The sequence below is a fragment of the Euprymna scolopes genome, chromosome 31 (genome assembly GCF_053919585.1).
Source record: "Euprymna scolopes isolate OS-2025 chromosome 31, ASM5391958v1, whole genome shotgun sequence".
NCBI lineage: Eukaryota > Metazoa > Mollusca > Cephalopoda > Sepiida > Sepiolidae > Euprymna > Euprymna scolopes.
In genome coordinates, this window is record NC_136512.1 from 86,979,405 (window position 1) to 87,000,104 (window position 20,700).

The following is a 20,700-nucleotide window of genomic DNA, read 5'->3' on the forward strand; positions in this document are numbered from 1 at the left end:
ATATCAAAACCTCGTTAAACTCACTACTCGTTCAAGCAGCCGCCAATAGCGTAATGGTTAGGAGCCTTGACTGCCGTACAAACGGTCGGGTTTCAATCCTGGCTTGAGGTAGTTGCCTGTCTAGCCGCACTGATGAGCTGTGAAACAGCGAAACAGTACTGTATGTGGATGACTATATATATATATATATATATATATATATATATATATCTCCAAGGTCGATGCAAAATTTCTGTCGATTTTAAATTTCACGTAGAAAATGAAAAACTATATATCTGAAATCTTTATATATATATATATATATATACGTTTTATTTTTTATTACCGTTTTTTTTTTTCATGACGGCCAAAAAACGGTCGCGTAGCTGAAACAAAAATGTAACTAAACAGAAAAAACAGTAATAAAAAATAAAACGCATACTTGCTCTACAAGTATTGAGCACTTTCTTCGGGTTTTTATTAATTACCATTATTAATTATCTATATATATGTCTATATATATGTCTATATACATACATATATACAGAGACAATAAATGACAAAAAGTTATATTTCAAAATTCATGATGTTGATCATCTTATAATTTATTCCTTTAATTCAGTTAAATTATACAATACTTGACAGTATCTTTTTCGTAGCGCAAAATCAATCACTTAATTATTATATCAATCAGTGAATCTATTATGCCCTTAACTCATCAGAAAAAATAGCAACAATCAATCCGTTAAAAGGAAATGAAGTGTGAATTTGACATGATTAAAATCCGAAAATTGGAAGACGATTGTGAGATGGCGTAATGGAAACATATTAAAGACATATGCATATATATAAAGGTATATCTATATATCTATAAAAGTGAACGTGTCTGTCTGTCTGTCTGTGTATCTGTCTGTGTACATTTCCCTACGCAATAACTCTGTCAATTTTTAGTCTATAGACTCGAAATTTGAAATACCGGGTACTGAGATTTGGGAAAATCGATGTGACGGGTGTCAGCCAGAAATTTGGCTGTTAAGGGGTCAAATTTCAACGATTTGACCTTTAAGAACTCTACCAAACTCCTCCGACAATTTTGGGTCTAGACACTTGAAATTTTAGATATAGGTTCCTTGGACATGGATATAACTTAATAAAGTGATTTGAGCCCGAAACAATAAATTTTAAGGAGTCATAATAGGGGTCAAAGTTTTAAAAAATGAACCATTTTTTTGTTTTTTTGCTTTTTTTGCACAGCATACACCTCCAAACACCCGAGCAACGCCGGACACCCCTGCTAGTATATATATATATATATATATATATATATATATATATATATATATATATATATATATATAAATACATATATATATATATATATACATTATTAAAAGCATATACAGAAACATATTAAAGGTATATGAATTTTGGAATATAGTTTTTTGTCATTTATTCTTAATATTGCTCTGTAATTACATTGAGCTTCTAAATAAGGATTGATATATATTATAAGAAAATATATTTCTACAGAAATATATATATGTATATATATATGCATGTATATATATATATATATATATATATATATATATATATATATGTATGTATATATATATATGTATATATATTCCAGATAAGCAAAGAAGTTGCTCTGCCCCACCCTATATATATATATATATATATATATATATATATATATATATATATATATATATATATATATATATATAGATGTACAGTAGAACTTCGGGATACGGTGTACCTATGAGCCAGTTTTTCAGTATACGATATGGAATATGATGTTTTCGGCCCCTAGTTACGGTATTTACCCCGGCTGACGGCGTTATTTATAATGTTATTTGATTATATACATGCGTATTATATACTGTACTGTATTTTGTATTAATTGTTTAATGCCGTATCCCGGGGTTCCACTGTATATATATATATATATATATATATATATATATATATATATATATATATATATATATATATATATATATATATATATATATATATATAAACAGTTAAATAAAGCATTTGTTCGTTATCCTGATGCTTTTGAATCGTTTAAGATAACCCAGACTATATTAATAAAGGAAATCCAAAACTATATTAGCAATATATAAAATGTATTTATAATTACATATAATAAATTTATATTAATAAAAAAAAATGTATATATGTAAAAAATGAATGTAAATGTACTAAATACTAATCATAGTGGGGGTGATAAGTAGTTAAATGGATTAATCCTAATCATAGTGGGGGTGATAAGTAGTTAAATGGATTAATCCTAATCTTATAAATACAAGACTGATAAATTAAAAAATGTATCCATTTTAAATGTGGAAATTGATGAATCGCACAGGTAAGAAATTCATTTTTATAGTATGAAAAGGTTAGTAATTGCAATTAAGAATAGGAAAGTGGATCAAATGTTTGTAACATGTCTTCTTCCTAAGATTAAGGGTGGTGGTGCTTTATCAACACTGCTGGGGAGCCATGATGTAATATACTGTTTTGTTTTTAAATCCCCCGAAACAGTGTTTCATGGTAAACAACTGATGATCCCTTGAAAAATAAATTATTGGTATTATAGTAAATTCGAGAGCGAGTTGATGCAGTGATTGCAGGTGATTAAATGACCTACTGACTAGATGTTTTTATAACGAATGATAAAAAATATTTTTTTTGTATAGTTTTAAAGGTTAAAAACTTCCAAGACTATATATATATATATATATATATATATATATATATATATATATATATATATATATATATAATAAGTGAGCCACCATTTATTAAGACACCAATGCTACTCGAGTATAAGAATTAATGAATGTAGAGTGGTCACTGGAAAAACAGCGTGTTAAGCGTTACTGGTGAACATTCGATATAATTTTATTATTTATAGATACGGATAAGCACTAACTTGTTTGTATTAGACTTGAAGACGGTCTTATTGTAGTCAGCCAAAAAACTTGATGAAGTGCTCTCCTTAAATTAGGATTCCACTAAAACATGTATGCACATATGCAACCAATAATGCTTGTATAATAAAGAGACTATCATTGAGCACTCTTCGACAATCACACCGGCCTCATTAAACTTATTTCTAGAAAACTCATCTTCACCACCATTATATATATATATATATATATATATATATATATATATATATATATATATATATATATATATATATATATACATATATATATGATTGATATATATATATATATATGTATCTATATTATATGTTTATGTACTTATATTTATACATATATGTATATATTTCTATTAATCATTCTCTCTCTTTATATATATATATATATATATATATATATATATAATATGATTTAAAGGAGATTAGAACAATAGTCTAAAGAGCAGCGTGTATTTTAATGTAATAGTGAAATTACTAGTTTAATTAAAATACAGGAAAGAAAAAGTGCTCGTTGTAATTTAGATATATAATAAGCTCGATAGATAAATATCCTATTTAATATTTAGTAATGTGATTGATTTGATTTGATTTTTAAATTTTAAATTATCAATCACATTACTAAATATATATATATATAATATATATATATATATATATATATATATATATGTGTGTGTGTATAGTGGAAATGGTAATTAATAAAAACTGAAGAAAGTGCTCAATACTGTTGTAGAGCAAATATGCGTTTTATTTTTTATTATTTCTGTAAAAGTCTGCGGAAGCTACAGACGGCCAAAAAAACGGCCGGGTAGCTGAAACAATAATGTAACTTAACAGAAAGATACGGTAATAAAAAAATAAAACGTATATATATATATATATATATATATATATATATATATATATATTATTTTATTCAGACTTTCTCTCCTATACACACTACTTAATCTTATGTACCCACTCGAGAGACGTATGCTAATATGCGTTTGTATATGTATCGCATACGATGGGATTAATTGCGAGACACGTATAATCCATTATTAAAATAACTAATTTCCCATTCGTAAAAGCGCTGCCGCCACACGACCACACACTAAACTTGCTGTGTTTACACAAACTGACAAAATCTTATGCTTCCACTTGAAGATTTACAGCCGAATTCCAGATTTGGAATATCCGTCTTTTCGCATTCTGGATTTCTCAATTTCAGGAACCTTGAATTAAGTGCTTTTTTTTGCATTAAAATTATATATATATAAATACACACACACACACGCGCGCGCACACACACATATCTGTGTATGTATATGCGTGATGATGGATGTTATATATATATATATATATATATATATATATATATATATATATATATATATATATATATATATATACGTTATTTGTTGGGTCTTTTTTGCGATACCTTTTGAATAAATTCAATTATAAATACGCAAGCGCATTTTTACCTAAATGCGAGTTGGAAATAATTTTCCTTTTAACGAATTATGATACCTCCAAATGGAGAGCGCATATGTATTATTTTTAAAATGTAATTATATATATATATATATATATATATATATATATATATATATATATATATATATATATATATATAATTATTGAACATTTTTATTGTCTGAAACGTCATTCTAGTGGAGTTACGTAGCGTTTGATTGAGTGTTTTATTGACCAATAAGAATCGACTTCAGGTCACGTGGACAATTGAAAGTATAAAGGCTAATAATAATCGTTTATAAGTGTATGACTGACCGGATGTAATTCACTTGACCGGCCTGAAAAAAAAAGTCAAAACGAGCCCGGCCCTGTTTCGCCATTAAGTACGATCGCCAATGATAGCGTCTCTTGACCCATAATTCCATGATCTCTTTATTTTTCCCGTGACCTCTCCCTCGTGACCTTTCCTGGAGCTTGAACTCCTGGGCGCAAGCACCGAGCGAAAAATCTATGTGCAGCTCTGGTTTTCCTTTCGTTGATTTCACTTATTAAAAAAAAAAAAAAAAACGAACGCGTGAATGACGCTTGATTTTTACACACACACACACACACACACACACACACACACACACACACACACACACACACACACACACACACACACACACACACGGACACACGGACACGGAGTTCCTTGCTAAAATCGAAACCAAAACCAAAACTTATGAAGAATTCTTGGTAAAATTATTTATAAAAAATAAATGATTTGAGTGCCGTCTTCTTCTATATTACAAAGGGCAAAAATCTGTTTAAATGTCTGTCTGTCTGTCTGTATATATGTATGTATGTATGCATGTATATATGTATGCATGTATGTATGTGAGTATTAAGTATGTATGTTTGTTTGTGCGTCTCACCAATTTTTTTAAAATGGCGACGGATTTTCGCAGGATTAATATCATTTTGTAACTCGGCCCTTCGGACGACAAATATCGAAAAACTGGCTAAAAATATTAATTCCTTCACCCTTAACTGGGCACTTTTCTATAGGGAGAGGTCGTTTTTTTCGCCGATATTTTCCAAAGTCATCCTCTCTTTTCGATTGTCTGGGCTTAATTTAAACCCTCTTCTATTCCGGTCTGGCAATGGTCGCAATAGCAAAGACGTTACGATTTTTTTACGTTCTTTTCCTCCTTCCTCTCACGGGTTCGAGTTTCCTTCCTACTATTACTTTATTTTTTTTCGCTCGCAATTTTCTTTTTTTTTTTCTTCTATTTTTTCTTTTTTTTTCTTTTTTTTTCTTTTTTTTTCCTTTTTTCCATTTTTCCCTTTTTCCCCATTTTTTTCTTTTTTTTCCTTCTTTTTTCCTTTTTTCTTTTGTTTTTTTCTTTTTTCCTTTTTTTCCTTTGTTATTTTCTTTTTTCCTTTTTCCTTTTTTTCTTTTTTTTCTTTTTTCCTTTTTTCTTTTTTTTCTTTTTTTTCCTTTTTTCTTTTTTTTTCTTTTTTTTCCTTTTTTCCCCTTTTTTTCTTTTTTTTTTTTCGCTCAACCAACACCCATACACACACCTCAATTTTTTTTTTTGCTCAACACACACCTCCAAACACCCGGGCAACTCCGGGCACCTATGCTAATAGAGGAATAAAAGAAGAATCAAATGAGGTATGGGTTGTTTAAACAGTTACATTAAATTAAATTTAATCAGTTACATTAAATTTAAACAGTTACATTAAATTAAATTTAAACAGTTACATTAAATTAAATTCAAACAGTTACATTAAATTAAATTTAAACAGTTACATTAAATTAAATTTAAACAGTTACATTAAATTAAATTTAATCAGTTACATTAAATTTAAACAGTTACATTAAATTAAATTTAAACAGTTACATTAAATTAAATTTAAACAGTTACATTAAATTAAATTTAAACAGTTACATTAAACTAAATTTAAACAGTTACATTAAATTAAATTTAATCAGTTACATTAAATTTAAACAGTTACATTAAATTAAATTTAATCAGTTACATTAAATTTAAACAGTTACATTAAATTAAATTTAAACAGTTACATTAAATTTAAACAGTTACATTAAATTAAATTTAAACAGTTACATTAAATTTAAATTTTTGAAATGCAGACATTTTTTTTGTGCTACTGTACATATTCGATTCAGCGCACGTACTTGATCATAATAAAAAATTGGCATACCATTACATATTTTCGTCAGCTATATTCAAATTTCCTGTTTTAGAGAATGACTTGTTTTACAGAAATAGTTATCAGTTTCGTTGACTTGATTTTAATCTGGCTTTGGATTAATTGATTTATAATAAAAAAAAGTTCTAACACCACGATTTAAATACAGATTATAAAGAAAACTTACTCTATCTTATATATTGATTGCTCCAGTGATCACTCATAAATTTTATGTTTAAAAGGGACTAAATTTAATCATCTATAATATAAATTTCACCTGTCTCTTTAAATGTATGTATGCATTCATGTATGTATGTATGTTTGATTGTTTGTTTGTATGTCTGCCTAAAACTTTCGAGGGAGGCGACGGATGTTTACGAGATCGGTATCGTTTTAAAACTCGACCACTCGGGCGACAAATATCGAAAAATTGGCCCAAAACATTAATTCTTTCATCCTCAAATGGGCACTTTTCTACAAGGAGGGTCGCTTTTTTTTCGCGAATATTGTTGAAAGTCATGCCCTCTTTATGATTGTCTAGGCTTAATTAAAATCTACGTCACTTCCAGTTTGGTGATGGGTGCAACAGTAAAGACCTCACTTTGTTTTCACCTTCTTTTCCTCCTTCACGGTACGGGTTCGAGCCTGCCTGCCTACTACTACTTTTTGTTTTGCGTTCGCAATTTTCCTTCTTTTTTTTTTTTTTTTTTTTGCTCAACCAACTCCCTTATACACACCTCCACCTTCTTTTCCTCCTTAGCGATACGGGTTCGAGCCTGCATGCCTACTACTACTTTTTGTTTTGCGTTCGCAATTTTCCTTTATTTTTTTTTTTTTTTTTTTTTTTGCTCAACCAACTCCCTTATACACACCTCCACCTTCTTTTCCTCCTTAGCGGTACGGGTTCGAGCCTGATTGCCTACTACCCCTTTCTTTCTTTCTTTCTTTCTTTTTGCTTCACACACACCTCCAAACGCTCGGCGATGCCAGGCTCGTCTATAATATAAATCTCACCTGATCGCTTTTTTCGCCGATATTTTCTAAAGTCATTCCTCCTTTTCGATTGCCTAGCCTTAATTTAAACCTTTGCTACTTCCGGTTTGGCGATGGACGCAACGGGAAAGACGTCAGGGTTTTTTTTTTATTTTCACGTTCTTTTCCTCCTTAGCGGTACGGGTTCGAGCCTGTTTGCCTACTATCACTTTTTTTTTTTGGTCAAGATCAAAGTGTAGTATCTGTTCTTCAGATGCTGCACTTCTATTTCTTGTTCTCTTTCAGTGGTGGAGAAATCCTTCACGACTGAGACAATTTTTATTTTTGTACCTTTTCTCCACGTTAAAAAACGACCCTGGTGTCTAACTCTGTCCCGTGGGGAGGCATAGTAAATAGGTGCTATCACTTTTTTTTTTTTTTTTTTTTTTTTTTTTTTTGAAGAAGAAGAAGAAGAAGAAGAAGAAGAAGAAGAAGACACCTCTTCAAACATCTGGGCAACGTCGGGCATCCAGGCTAGTCAACTATAACTGAATCCCAAACCAAAACTTATGAAGAATTCTTTGTAAAATTATTTATTACAAGAAATGGAAGTCCATAACAATTAAACGTCTCGGGCGTAAGCGTGACACAGAAACTAAATAAATAGCACACACTCTATCGTATTAATATATAGATAAGATTAATAATAATAATAATAATAATAATAATAATAATAATAATAATAATAATATAATTAGTAGGACCTGTGAAAATTCCACAGCGGACTATTTTATATATAATATATTTATGTGGATATCAACGTAAATGGAGACGCCCTGATATTATTGTAGCTCTTTTGTTAAAACTGCAAAAGTAGTTATCTAAGTTAGCAGAGACGCCTGGCAGAGCCCGGTCGTAAAGTACGCTTAAATATGATATTTTAATTTATGCAGAGTTCGTATATATTATTATAGTAAATTTTCTATCGATTCTTAATATATATATATATATATATATATATATATATATATATATATATATATATATATATATATAACTTGAGTTCCTTCAGTTATAACCGAAACTAAAACTTATGAAGAATTCTTGGTAAAATTATTTATTATAAAAGATGGAAGTCAACAATTAAACGACGGTCACTCGGAAGAAAAAAGATGTAAGCGCGATACACAAAATAACACAAAAAAAGATGTAATACCAAATAGCTGAGAAGTGTCAAGGAGGATGGAAAGACCGAGGAGAGAGCGCTGACCAGACCTCCACTGAACAAGCGCGAAGAGAACTGGGGCCTTGGGTAGGCTTAGTGTAGATCAATGGGCGCTGCCAGCGAGAAACTAATGGTGAGAGGCTGTTGCGATAACGTCAATTTATTTGCAAATGTTATCGAAGGAGGTGAGAAAGTGATGGATGTCTGGGGAAACTTGTTGTCACACAGCTTCCAGGGAACACCACAAGTTTTCAATGGGCGATCTTTTGTGAAAGCTCCTTGTGAGCCAATAATAATAATAATAATAAAGAGGGTTGGAATACAGTAAAAAATAGTACGAGCACGTTCAAGAGTGGTGGGGATTGATAATATAAAATTATTGTAAGATATGAATATCGAATGTGATAATCTGATTGAAACAAGCGACCAGATTTAGTTTTATCGGAAAAAAAAAGAAACACAAGGTAATAATTATTGATATAGCAATGCTAGTTGAAGTGAATGTGAAGAAAAAAGAAAAGGGGAAAGTTGAAAAATACCAAGACTTGAAAATGGAGATAAAAAAATGGTGGAAGTTGAAGAATGCAAAGTTGTACCTTTCGTGATGGGAGTTCAGTCGGGTGTAATAAAAGGATTTGAAAAGTGGATCGAAAATATTGGGATCCACTGCAATGTTGGAGTACTTCAAAAGACTATCTTGCTGGGAACCGCCGGAATCTTTCTGAAAGTGCTGGAAGACTGAGAAAAAAAATGTTGTTAGCCTATGTTCATTTGTTATGATCCGCCTATCAGTATAAAATCGGCAATGCCAACAGCCGGACACAACATGTGAATAATAATAATAATAATAATAATAATAATAATAATAATAATAATAATAATAATAATGATATATGTGTATGAGTGTGCGTTTATATAGAAATAAATTAATTTCCCCCTTTTGACGGACTAATGAGATAACACATAATGTTTTCCTTCTCTCACCGAATCCTGAGAATCGGGTTTTCTTTCAACTCACATGAGCGTCCATCTTTAAATTAATTCTGTCCGCAAAACCACTTGCAGATGCGTCTTAAATCATTTCGAAGCACTCGGCATCCTCAGCGGTTTTTCACTCAAATCATCATCATCATCATCATCATCATCATCATCATCATCATCATCATCATCATCGGCGAGATTCTCACACTTATTAACTTCAGAAATGCGAGCGTATTTGAATTGCCTTCTTGACCTTAACCCCATCCAGTCATGTCTGGATTGACATCGAAACCTCAACAAAATGTGAAAAGGTCGGACAATGCTACACCGGGGTGCAGATATAAAAACGGGTCAATGACGACATGTGAATGAAACCCTTTTAAATGATTATTTTTACCGTCGCATTTGTGGTATGAGCCTCTAGTGTCGGGGTTAATACATGCAAAGTTTTCGACTTTCACGTTCGGCCCTTTTCGTTTGAGTAGCGCCGAACTGTTCCTTGTTAAATTTTAACAACTGTATTTATGAGAATATGTCAATAATTATTATACAACTTGACCCCAAAAAGGTCACCCATGGAACTTTCTTTTGTTCGTTTTCTTTATTTTAACAATACAATTTGACCAAAAAAATGAAGAAACAAAAATCTGTTCACTTTGTAGCTGATAGTTTCGTACAAAAAAACTGTTTTTCAACACGGGGTGAGCAAAGTTGAAAATAACCAAAACTCATAATTCTTTGTAAAATCTTACTGTATTTAGTTAATAAAAAACTTCAGTTAAAAAAAAAAAAACTGCGTGTTTGTAGAGTCATGTATGCAGAGAGGGAATTATAAAGTAGAGCAGTTTGATGGATGAAGCAATTACAATATAAAGCTTTCCAGCATTTATGATGAGAGAGGTGACCGTTTATATTTCATTAAAATATTTGTAAAACAGACACACAAATGCAACACTGCAGCGATGGGACAGGAGTTGGAGTTTAGTTGACAAAGTGGGACCTATTAGTTTGAAAACTCTATCGACCTATCTCTCTATTTATCTATATCTATCTATCTATCTATCTATCTATCTATCTATTTATCTATCTATTTCTCTCTCCCTAGCTCTATCTTTCTATTTATCGATATATCTATCTTTTTATTTTTTCTATCTCGTAGTTGACAATGTTGTCTTGACCTGAAGCTAGAATGTACAACAGTCTTCGTTTTATGTTATAGGTGTTCAGATTCATTAATCACTTTCTAGATTTAGATAAACACGCTTACAAAGAAAATATAAATTCAATTTAATTGAATTCATGTGACCAAAAAATAAACCAAGCATGTTTCAGTTGTCATGTAGATATATTACTTTATGACAAGTATTTGTTGGCATCAGACTTGAAAAAGACCATGTTGTAGTCTGCGAGAAAGGTTCCCCTGGTTATGTATTCCACTGATGGAAAGAAACTACTTTCATGTAAAATTAGTTTGATGTCGATCATCATCGCTCTATGACTTTTACTTCAGCATGTTTCATCTACACATTCCCCCTCTCCCTCACTCTTCTTTTGCTACCCATAATCACGATCTAATAATTGCTGAAAGAGGCCAATCTATGCCTCCGTTTAATCTCAAAAGACAATGGATACGAAGAATACGAAAATATCTACGGAGCCAGCAACTTTTCTCTTTTCAAAACAAAACAAAACCAACATGCCTGGGAACAGTCTGTTGACTCTTGCCCACACATAGTAACAGGTGACGTGAGGCGCGCGGGCGCGCGCCCCGCAAGAAGCGGTTAGTCCGTCGACCGCCCAGGCCAGGAGCCGAATCGAAAAGGTGGAAACAGCTCAGGTCATTTGCTTTTGTAGTTGTTTCCGGTAGTCTTTTGCGCATGTGTGGATTTCCTTTAAAGGGAAGTGACGTTGCTCACGTGTGCGTACATGTGTGTACATGCGCACGTATGTTTGTGTGCGCGTATGTGTATGACAAGAAACGTGGTTTGAAATGTGAACGCGTGTTTTTGTGTGAGACTAGAAAAGGCTCGCACAAAATAAAGAGAGAAATTATAAATAATAAATTATTAAAATATTGAATTATTGATTTAATCAAAATCAATATATATTAGATCATTTAATAAAAAAAAATATTAAAATGAAAAATATATATTAGATCATTTAACAACAATCAATTATATATTAAAATGAAAACAACTTATTAATATGGAAATTTTAATTTTTGGTGACTTTACTTGAAAATTCAAACATGGTGTAAGGAAAGAAATAATAAAAAAAATAATTGCAACTTCTCTCTCGATTTTCGGATTTTATAATCATGCAGTTATTTTCTTTTCCTCCATTGAAAGGGGCTTTTTCGTCTGTCGAGATAAGGGCAGAATAAATTCATTGATTGACATAATAATTAAATTAATGATTTTGCTCTAGGAAAACGGGTACTATCAAGAATTGTGCATGTCAACATATTTAAAGATATAAATTGCGAATATTACATGATAGATGTCTGTCCCCTTTTCATGTAAGTAAAAAAAATACGGGATTAGTTAAATGTAAATATGAAATAGGATAGTCAAGGATTCGAACTTGCGAAGCTAGATTTGGAATTGAGAATTCCAATCATGAGTTAAAACAAATACAGAATGGTTTTGAAATTAAGGAATGGGGAATTGCAGTTGTTTAGCTTATATACCTGTTTATTGGATGTGGTCAGCATCTTGAAATTTGAATTATAAGCTTTTGTCATTTATTTGTTATGTGTTTTGTGATTACATTGAGTTTCATTAATTAATGGATTGGTATAAATAAAAGGTGAAATCCAGTTTAAAATACACACACACACACACACATAGAAATATATATATATATATATATATATATATATATATATATATATATATATGAAACAGTGTTTCATTGTAAAAACTGATGATCCCTTTAAAAATAAAAAAAAATGGTATTATAATAAATTCGAGAGAGTTGATGCAGTGATTGCAGGTGATTAAATGACTTACTGACTAGATGGTTTTTTAACGAATGATAAAAAGTATTTTTTTGTATAGTTTTAAAGGTTAAAAACTTCAAAGACTATATATATATATATATATATATATATATATATATATATATATATATATATGAACAAATGATTAATAAAACATGTTAAAAGACATCTTGAAAAAGAGTTAAAAACATATTTAATTTAAAAAAGGAAGCACAAGATAAGTGGATTGTCCTTAATCCGCGGAGTTTCGAAGAAATACTCTCCTTCTCATCAGAGGGCAGGAATTAGCAAAATGCAGGATCGGATTTTGGATATAAAAAGTATTTAATGAAACTACAAGTAAGTCACAGATCTTACTTGGATAAAAAAAAGGGTGAGGTAAGGGGAATAGGAGGTAAAAGAAAAATGATAAAAAGATTTCACATGAATGGATAGTCCGGTGAAGGGTAAAAAATCCAAGAATGGTAAAATCCAAAACGGTCGAATTAAAAATTTCCAATCCAATGGGTAAATTCCGAATGGTCCAAAATGATCCAAAAGGCAGAGTCCCTTGGAAAAAAGCGCATATATATATATATATATATATATATATATATATATATATATATAACTTACTCTATTTCACAATGTTATGCTCCCCTTTTGAATTTCCAACGATTTTTTTGTTTATGAAATCGAACAAGTCATACATTTAATTACATCAAAAATATATTTTCAAATATTTGTGCATTCATCCAGAAGAAGTCATACAATAAAGACGAAACGTTGATGAACACGTAACTTGGTTTGTTCTATTCCCCCCTCTCTCATATATATATATATATATATATATATATATATATATATATATATATATATATATATATATACGTATGTGTGTGTGTGTGTGCGTGTGTGTGTGTGTATACGTATTTTTTTTTTTTAATGTGAAACTCTTTTTTCTCTTTCACAGGATATTGGAGTTATCTCCCCTCGAAAATTGAAAAAGGAACGTCGACGCCAATGTAATACAAAACCATTCCTTTGCTTTGGAAGAAAGATCCGCACTAACAACCAATTATAGAAGTGCACATAACAAAATAATAACTCTCAAACAAATATTTATATTTTCGAATTAAATCGTCACATTACATACTAAATCGACACAGACGTATTTATATACATACACACACACGCACACACACACACACGCGCACACACATATATATATATATATTTGAATATCTACCTATTCGCATAGTTGACAGGAAATATGACCTGCTGTCTATCACGTTATCAGCGACGCAGCCAGTCGTATCACTGCGGTCGTCGCCCGCTCCCGACATCCCTCACCGGAAGCCACATTCCACCACCGTTGCTGCGGCTGCTCTTGATGCTGCCGATGTTGCTCTCTGCACACGTGGGGACCGCCTCGGCTTCGGCCTGTAACTACCACGACATAACGGCAATGGAGACAGTCGACACCGTTTGGGAATCGGAATTCATCTCGACACCCGATGGCGACGAACACACAGAGATCCGTTTTCAGAAGAACTACATGCTCGCCACACGCATCTTTCAGACGCCGTACGGAACCAATGAAACGAAGCGACACTACGCCCGCAAGTGCATCGCCAAAATGGCTGATAATAAGTTCATGGTACGGCACGAGGAACCGGCAAAGCCGTCCACGTATGTGTGCATCGAGTTTGTCAAACGCGGACTGTCAGTCGTACAGATAAGAGAATCCGAGTACATAGCTGATCTAGATCTACAGTTTTGCCAGGATCATCGTCTTGGTATTAACCCCTGGCCCCTAATTCTACGTTCACGAATCGAAGATGAGTACGTACTCTGCCCGCTTGAGGGAGGTTATAACATGAAAATTACAAATGCCAACGGTATTCCAAACGGGTGCAACATGAAAGCGTTACCAATGCGGCTTGAAAGCGAATGTATCGCAGGAGAAGGTATGATATTCGATTTTCGAGCTAAATCTTGCCTTCAAGGAACCCCAATGGATATTAGTACGAATATTGTGTGTATCACAGAATGGTGGGACAGGGGTCATACCTTTACAATAATTCGAAGCCACAAAGGGCAGATTTGGTGCCTTCGAACGAGTAACGGTACCGAAAACAGTGACAAAATTAGATCCGAATTATTCTTTGATTTGGTTTGCGCCCGAGGCCCGAAGGATCTAATGGGTTGGACCAGAAGCAGTGGAGGTGCTGCGAGAGGTAGAGTATCAGAAAATAGAGGCAACCGGAGACAAAGAGCGGCACGTTTCATTACTCTAGACCTAGACAGGGTCCCGCATAAAAACTTGTGCCAGGACGAGTACCGGGAATGTTCGCATATGTCGTGTCCGAAATACATCGAGAACGAATGCCCTTTGAGCTGCAGGAAGTGCAGTCCCAGAATGCCTCCCCCTGTCTGCACCTTTCCCAGCAGCCTTCGCGGCGTCTGGTACCAGCGAGATTATGAAGGCGGGCGCGTGATTCACGTCGGGGAATCAACGTTTCATATTGAACGAGTTGGCAATTTCAAGTGCATCTCCCTGAACAAGGTGTCGACCCGGAGCGAAGGTCGCTATTCGGTCGTATCCACTTTTCGCAACGGCTGTCGGCCGAGATACTCCTGCATTCAGATCAAAGACATCTCGCCCATGGTCATGGGATACGTGTTGTCAAGCAGTTACGGATGGCCGCTTATAGACGAAGAACTGAAACAATCTGTCTGCGCCAAACAACGATTCGTTCCGGACGTAAAACCGATCCGCGATACCTATCGATCTTTCCCGGATTCACTGAAGCCGATCGTTTCCAGGAGTCGATATTCACAGTTCGAAGACTGCGGATTCCTCACAAGCTACGAGATCCGCCTCGCGTTGAAACCAGGTGTTGGTTGCTATGGAAACATGTTTCAGGACTGCTTAGACAATACAAAATTCCGCATCGAAATGAAAGACTGCCCGGCTCATCCACCCGTGACCGATTATTATTGCCTGTCACGCTTCAAACCTAACTACTGGGAAAACGCGATCCTTCTGCAAAACAGGGATAATATTAGTGATGTGGTTTGTCTCCTTTTTAGTCTAATGAAGGAGAAGGAAGTTCTGGTCATGGCTGCGTCGCAGTGTAGCCGGCTTACTGGGATTTTCGTGCGAGCAAAGATCCTTAAGCCTTTACTCACTTATACAATAATGCCTGAAGTTTATCCTTGCAAAGACATACCAGCTCGTACCACTACACCACCGCCAGTAACCCTGATGGTACAGTTACCCCATAAGGGCGATCAAATCAGTGATGGAGACGACCACAAAAACGCAAAAGCCCATTCGAATTCTATCGGTATCCCGGGTATACTCTCGGTCTACGAGGAAAACAATGAAGTCAACAAAAAGCGAAAAAGAGAGAGAAAAAAGCAACATACCGGAAGTGGTGGTATTCGGGTGATTTCACTTCCGCTCGCGTTATATTTTACTTACGTCATTGGTCAGATTATTTATCTCGTCAACCTCACAGCGACATGATAAAATAAAAAAAAATTTAAAAAAAAAGAACTATATATAATAAGAAAAAGAAATATAACCACTGGGACCACAGGGTGCAACTGGAAAAGTGAGGGCTAAAAAAAAAAACCTTCACTTGAATCTATAAATAAAAGGTGTAAAAAAATTGTTGACGCATTCAACGATTAAGTTATTTAAAAAAAAAAATAAATAAAACAGAACAAATTCTGAAGTAAAAGTAACCATGGATGGTAATAAAATAAAATTGAACAAATAACAAAAAAAAATAAAATAAAATAAAATAAATAAATAACAATAATAATTATCATACTATAATAATATTGCTATTATTATTAGTAAACATTATGAATGTTATTATCAGAAAAAAATAATATTATAAAGTATGATATAACATAAATAATTACCACATATACAAATTAACATTTCATATAAACACACTGAAATAATGTATATTGTAGAAAGTAAATATACGTGCGTATGACAACACATACCTAAACCAATACATGCACCCACACATACACACACACACACATATATATATATATATATATATATATATATATATATATATATATATATATATATATATATATATATATATGCATACCTACATATTCACATGCACGCATGTATATGAAATTGAACATAACGAACAAAAATACGACACAATATATAGACAAACAAAACAGACATGCAGTGGACTAATATTTCGCGTGTTTCAAACGAACATTGTAAAAATGAAGCGAAATATAGGTCTACTGTCTTGTGTTTGATGATATTTTTCTTTAATATTTTGTTTATCTTGTTCATTCTTATGTAATAGACTCTCTCCCTTCCCCCTCTCTCTCCACACACACGTGCGAGCGCGAACACAACCCCATATTTATATAGATTCTAGGACTTACTTGCGCATTATATATATATATATATATATATATATATATATATATATATATATATATATATCGCGTTGGAAATAATATACAAACAAAAATCCCAAAGCCCCTTTTAACTAACAGGAGTTAATCGTTGGTACCAAAGGATGCAAAAAGACGACTAAAATTGACACGCAAGAGGAAATAATTTAATTCGTCTTTTTGCATCTTTTGATATTCAGCGATTAGCTCCTGGTGAGTTTGTTGGTGCATATTATTTTCAAAGTACTGTATCTTTTTTGTACTGTTAAAAAGTTTTATGAATATATATATATATATATATATATATATACATGTGTGTGTGTGTGTGTGTGTGTGTGTGTGTGTGTGTGTGTGTGTGTGTGTGTGTGTGTGTGTGGCGCTTTAAATATAATACACGGAAACTCCCCTCGGACTCCTTTCGCAACAAACTCATCAGGTCTTAATCGTTTGTATAACACAGGTATTAAAAAAAAAAAGAATTAAATTAGTACGAAAGAGCAAATACTCAGACGAGTAAAAACAAAACAAAACAAAACAAAAAGCAATGGGTATTCGCCCATCCGTGATAATTTAATTCGTTTTTTTTTTCTTTTATCTCTGTGTGTACACCAACGATTAACTCCTGATGAGTTTGTTGGTGACAGGGGCCCTTAGGGTTTTTCCGTGCATTATTTTTAAAGCTCTATGTAAGTTTTCTACCGTTAAAAAGTTATGTATACATATATATATATATATATATATATATATATATATATATATATATACATATATATATATATATATATATATATACATATATATATATATATATATGTGTGTGTGTGTGTGTGCGTGTAAATCTAAAAAAACTTCGACATTCATCACAAAGGACCAATGACAAGCAGAACGTTATTATTGTATGTTTATTAATAAATACAAACATTAGAAGCCACATATGTGAATACATATTTCTGCCGCGTCTCATTTGGAGGAATAGTGTCAGCGGGTCATGGTACTCACAACAAACACAGACCTGAAATAATAATTCTTGTACACAAAACATCTTTCTGTTATCTGACAAGGAATAAAAAATCAAATAAAATATAATTTTTTTTATTAATAGAGCAGCGGTATAAAAAAAAGGAAAGAAAGGATGAAAAAAAAAGAAGGGATATATCAAAAGAAAAGGTAGAGAAGATGGAGGTAAGTGGAGTGGAAAAGGAGGCCGACCCTGCTTGTAAACTTGAAAGAGTTACCGACGTTTTTTCAAGTGAATCTTCTTTGTATAACTTTATAGTCATGTGTCTAGCTATAGCGACAGAAACAGGTTTGCAAAAATGCAGCCGATAATTGGTGTATAAGAGTATAATAACCACACTCCCCTCCCCCCTCTCTCTCTATATATATACACACACACACACATATATATATATATATATATATATATATATATATATATATATATATATATATATATATATATATATATAGCTTCTCAGACAAAGTTTTCCTACATGACAATGAATTACGTGTTTTGTAGTTGACCATTCATCAAGGTTTAACGCTGTTGGCAATCGTCAGGATCAACGATTATGTTTTAAACCTGTGCTTATATATATATATATATATATATATATATATATATATATATATATATATATATATATATATATATATATATATATATAATGCAAGGTTAATATTTTCAGAGGTAAAGTAACCAATGACGTTTAACGAGGTTAATACAAGAGTGCTCAATACTGACACAGGGCAGGATATACTTTATATTTTTTTTCATAAGAAGTAATATGTTGCTACACATTCATGAGCATGTTTCGTTCAACTAGTTACTAGCGACTAGAGACCTCTTCAGGCGGTACCACTTATACAAAAGTGTATATATATGTATATATACATATATATATATACATATATATTTTTTTATTCATATAAATATATATTTATATTTATTTATGTGTGTATATATATATATATACATCACACTCTTTATATTTACGCATTTTAAAATGTTCTGATTTATCGATATGTGTCTCTCTTGTAATATTTACTTACATTCTTAACATTTTCCAGGTCACGCACGAACACACATACATATATATGTGGATATAAATTTATACATATATATATATATATATATATATATATATATATATATATAAATCACCTGTACATATATAAATAAGCATGTAAGTTTATATATATACATATATATATATATATACATATATATGTATGTATATACATATGTATATATATGTATGTATATATATGAATGTCTATATATATATATATATATATGTATATATATATACTAGTATATAGTGTATATATGTATGCATATATATATGTACATATATATACATATATATATACTAGTATATATTAGTGTATATGTTAAAGCAGTGCCTCTCATATGTACGTGCCAAAAATATACAAAAGTTAGAAACAATAAGAATATAATAAACAGTTATTCATTGATGTATATATACATATATTTATATCAGATGAGCTAACATTTTATGCATACATATATATATATATATATATATATATATATATATATATATGTATATGTATATATATATATGTATATATATACCGATACGTAATCACACATACCCATTACTAAATAATATATAATGTAATGCATATAATTATCATTTCATATAATTCATTCTAATATATTACATGATTAGAAGGCGTCTCAGTGTTCATTCTCATATAAATAGAAGGATTAGAAGGTGTCTCAGTGTTCATTTCACAGGTGCTCGATAAAGTAAATGTTTATAATAGTAAATATATTATAAGTAATAAATACGATTCTTTTAATATTTATTAATTATTCCTATTAATTATTACTATTAATTATTACTATTAATTATTACTATTAATTATTACTATTATTCTTGTTGTTGTGTTTGTTGTTATTATGATTTTCTATCTTTGGTGTGTATTCGAATTCAAATTTGGAGAATTAGATTTTAATATCATCTCTCTCTATCCCCTATATATATCTATGTACATATATATATATATATATATATATATATATATATATATATATATATATATATACATATATATATTATACATATACTTATATATATATGTATATATTATATATGTATATATACATATATTATATATATATATATATATTTGTGGAAATATATTTTATTTTCTTATAATATATACCAATCATTATTTAAGACGCTCAATGTAATTACAGAGCAATACAGTGAATGAATGAAAAAAGTCTATATTCCAAAGTCCATAATGTTGACCATTTTATAATTTGTTCCTTTAATTCAGTTGACATTTACAGTTCTTGACAGTATCTGTTTCGTAGCGCAAAATCAATCACTTAATTCTTATATCAACCAATGAATATATTTTGTCCTTAACTCATCAGAGTTAACATAATGGTTGATATGATAATTAAGATATTGATTTTGCGTTACGAAACAGATACTGTCAAGAATTGCAAATGCCAACTGAATT

At 31.4% G+C, this 20,700-nt stretch overlaps 1 protein-coding gene across 1 annotated transcript in view; it reads left to right on the forward strand.

Moving 5' to 3' along the window:
• Positions 1-16,477, forward strand: part of LOC145255837 (uncharacterized) — a 459,069-nt gene extending 442,592 nt beyond the window's left edge. The window contains exon 6 of the mRNA XM_080114568.1: positions 13,721-16,477. Within this exon, the coding sequence (XP_079970694.1) occupies positions 14,021-16,282 (2,262 nt within the window). The 5' untranslated portion in view covers positions 13,721-14,020 and the 3' untranslated portion in view covers positions 16,283-16,477. The remainder of the gene's footprint in view (positions 1-13,720) is intronic.
• Positions 16,478-20,700: the final 4,223 nt, after the last annotated feature.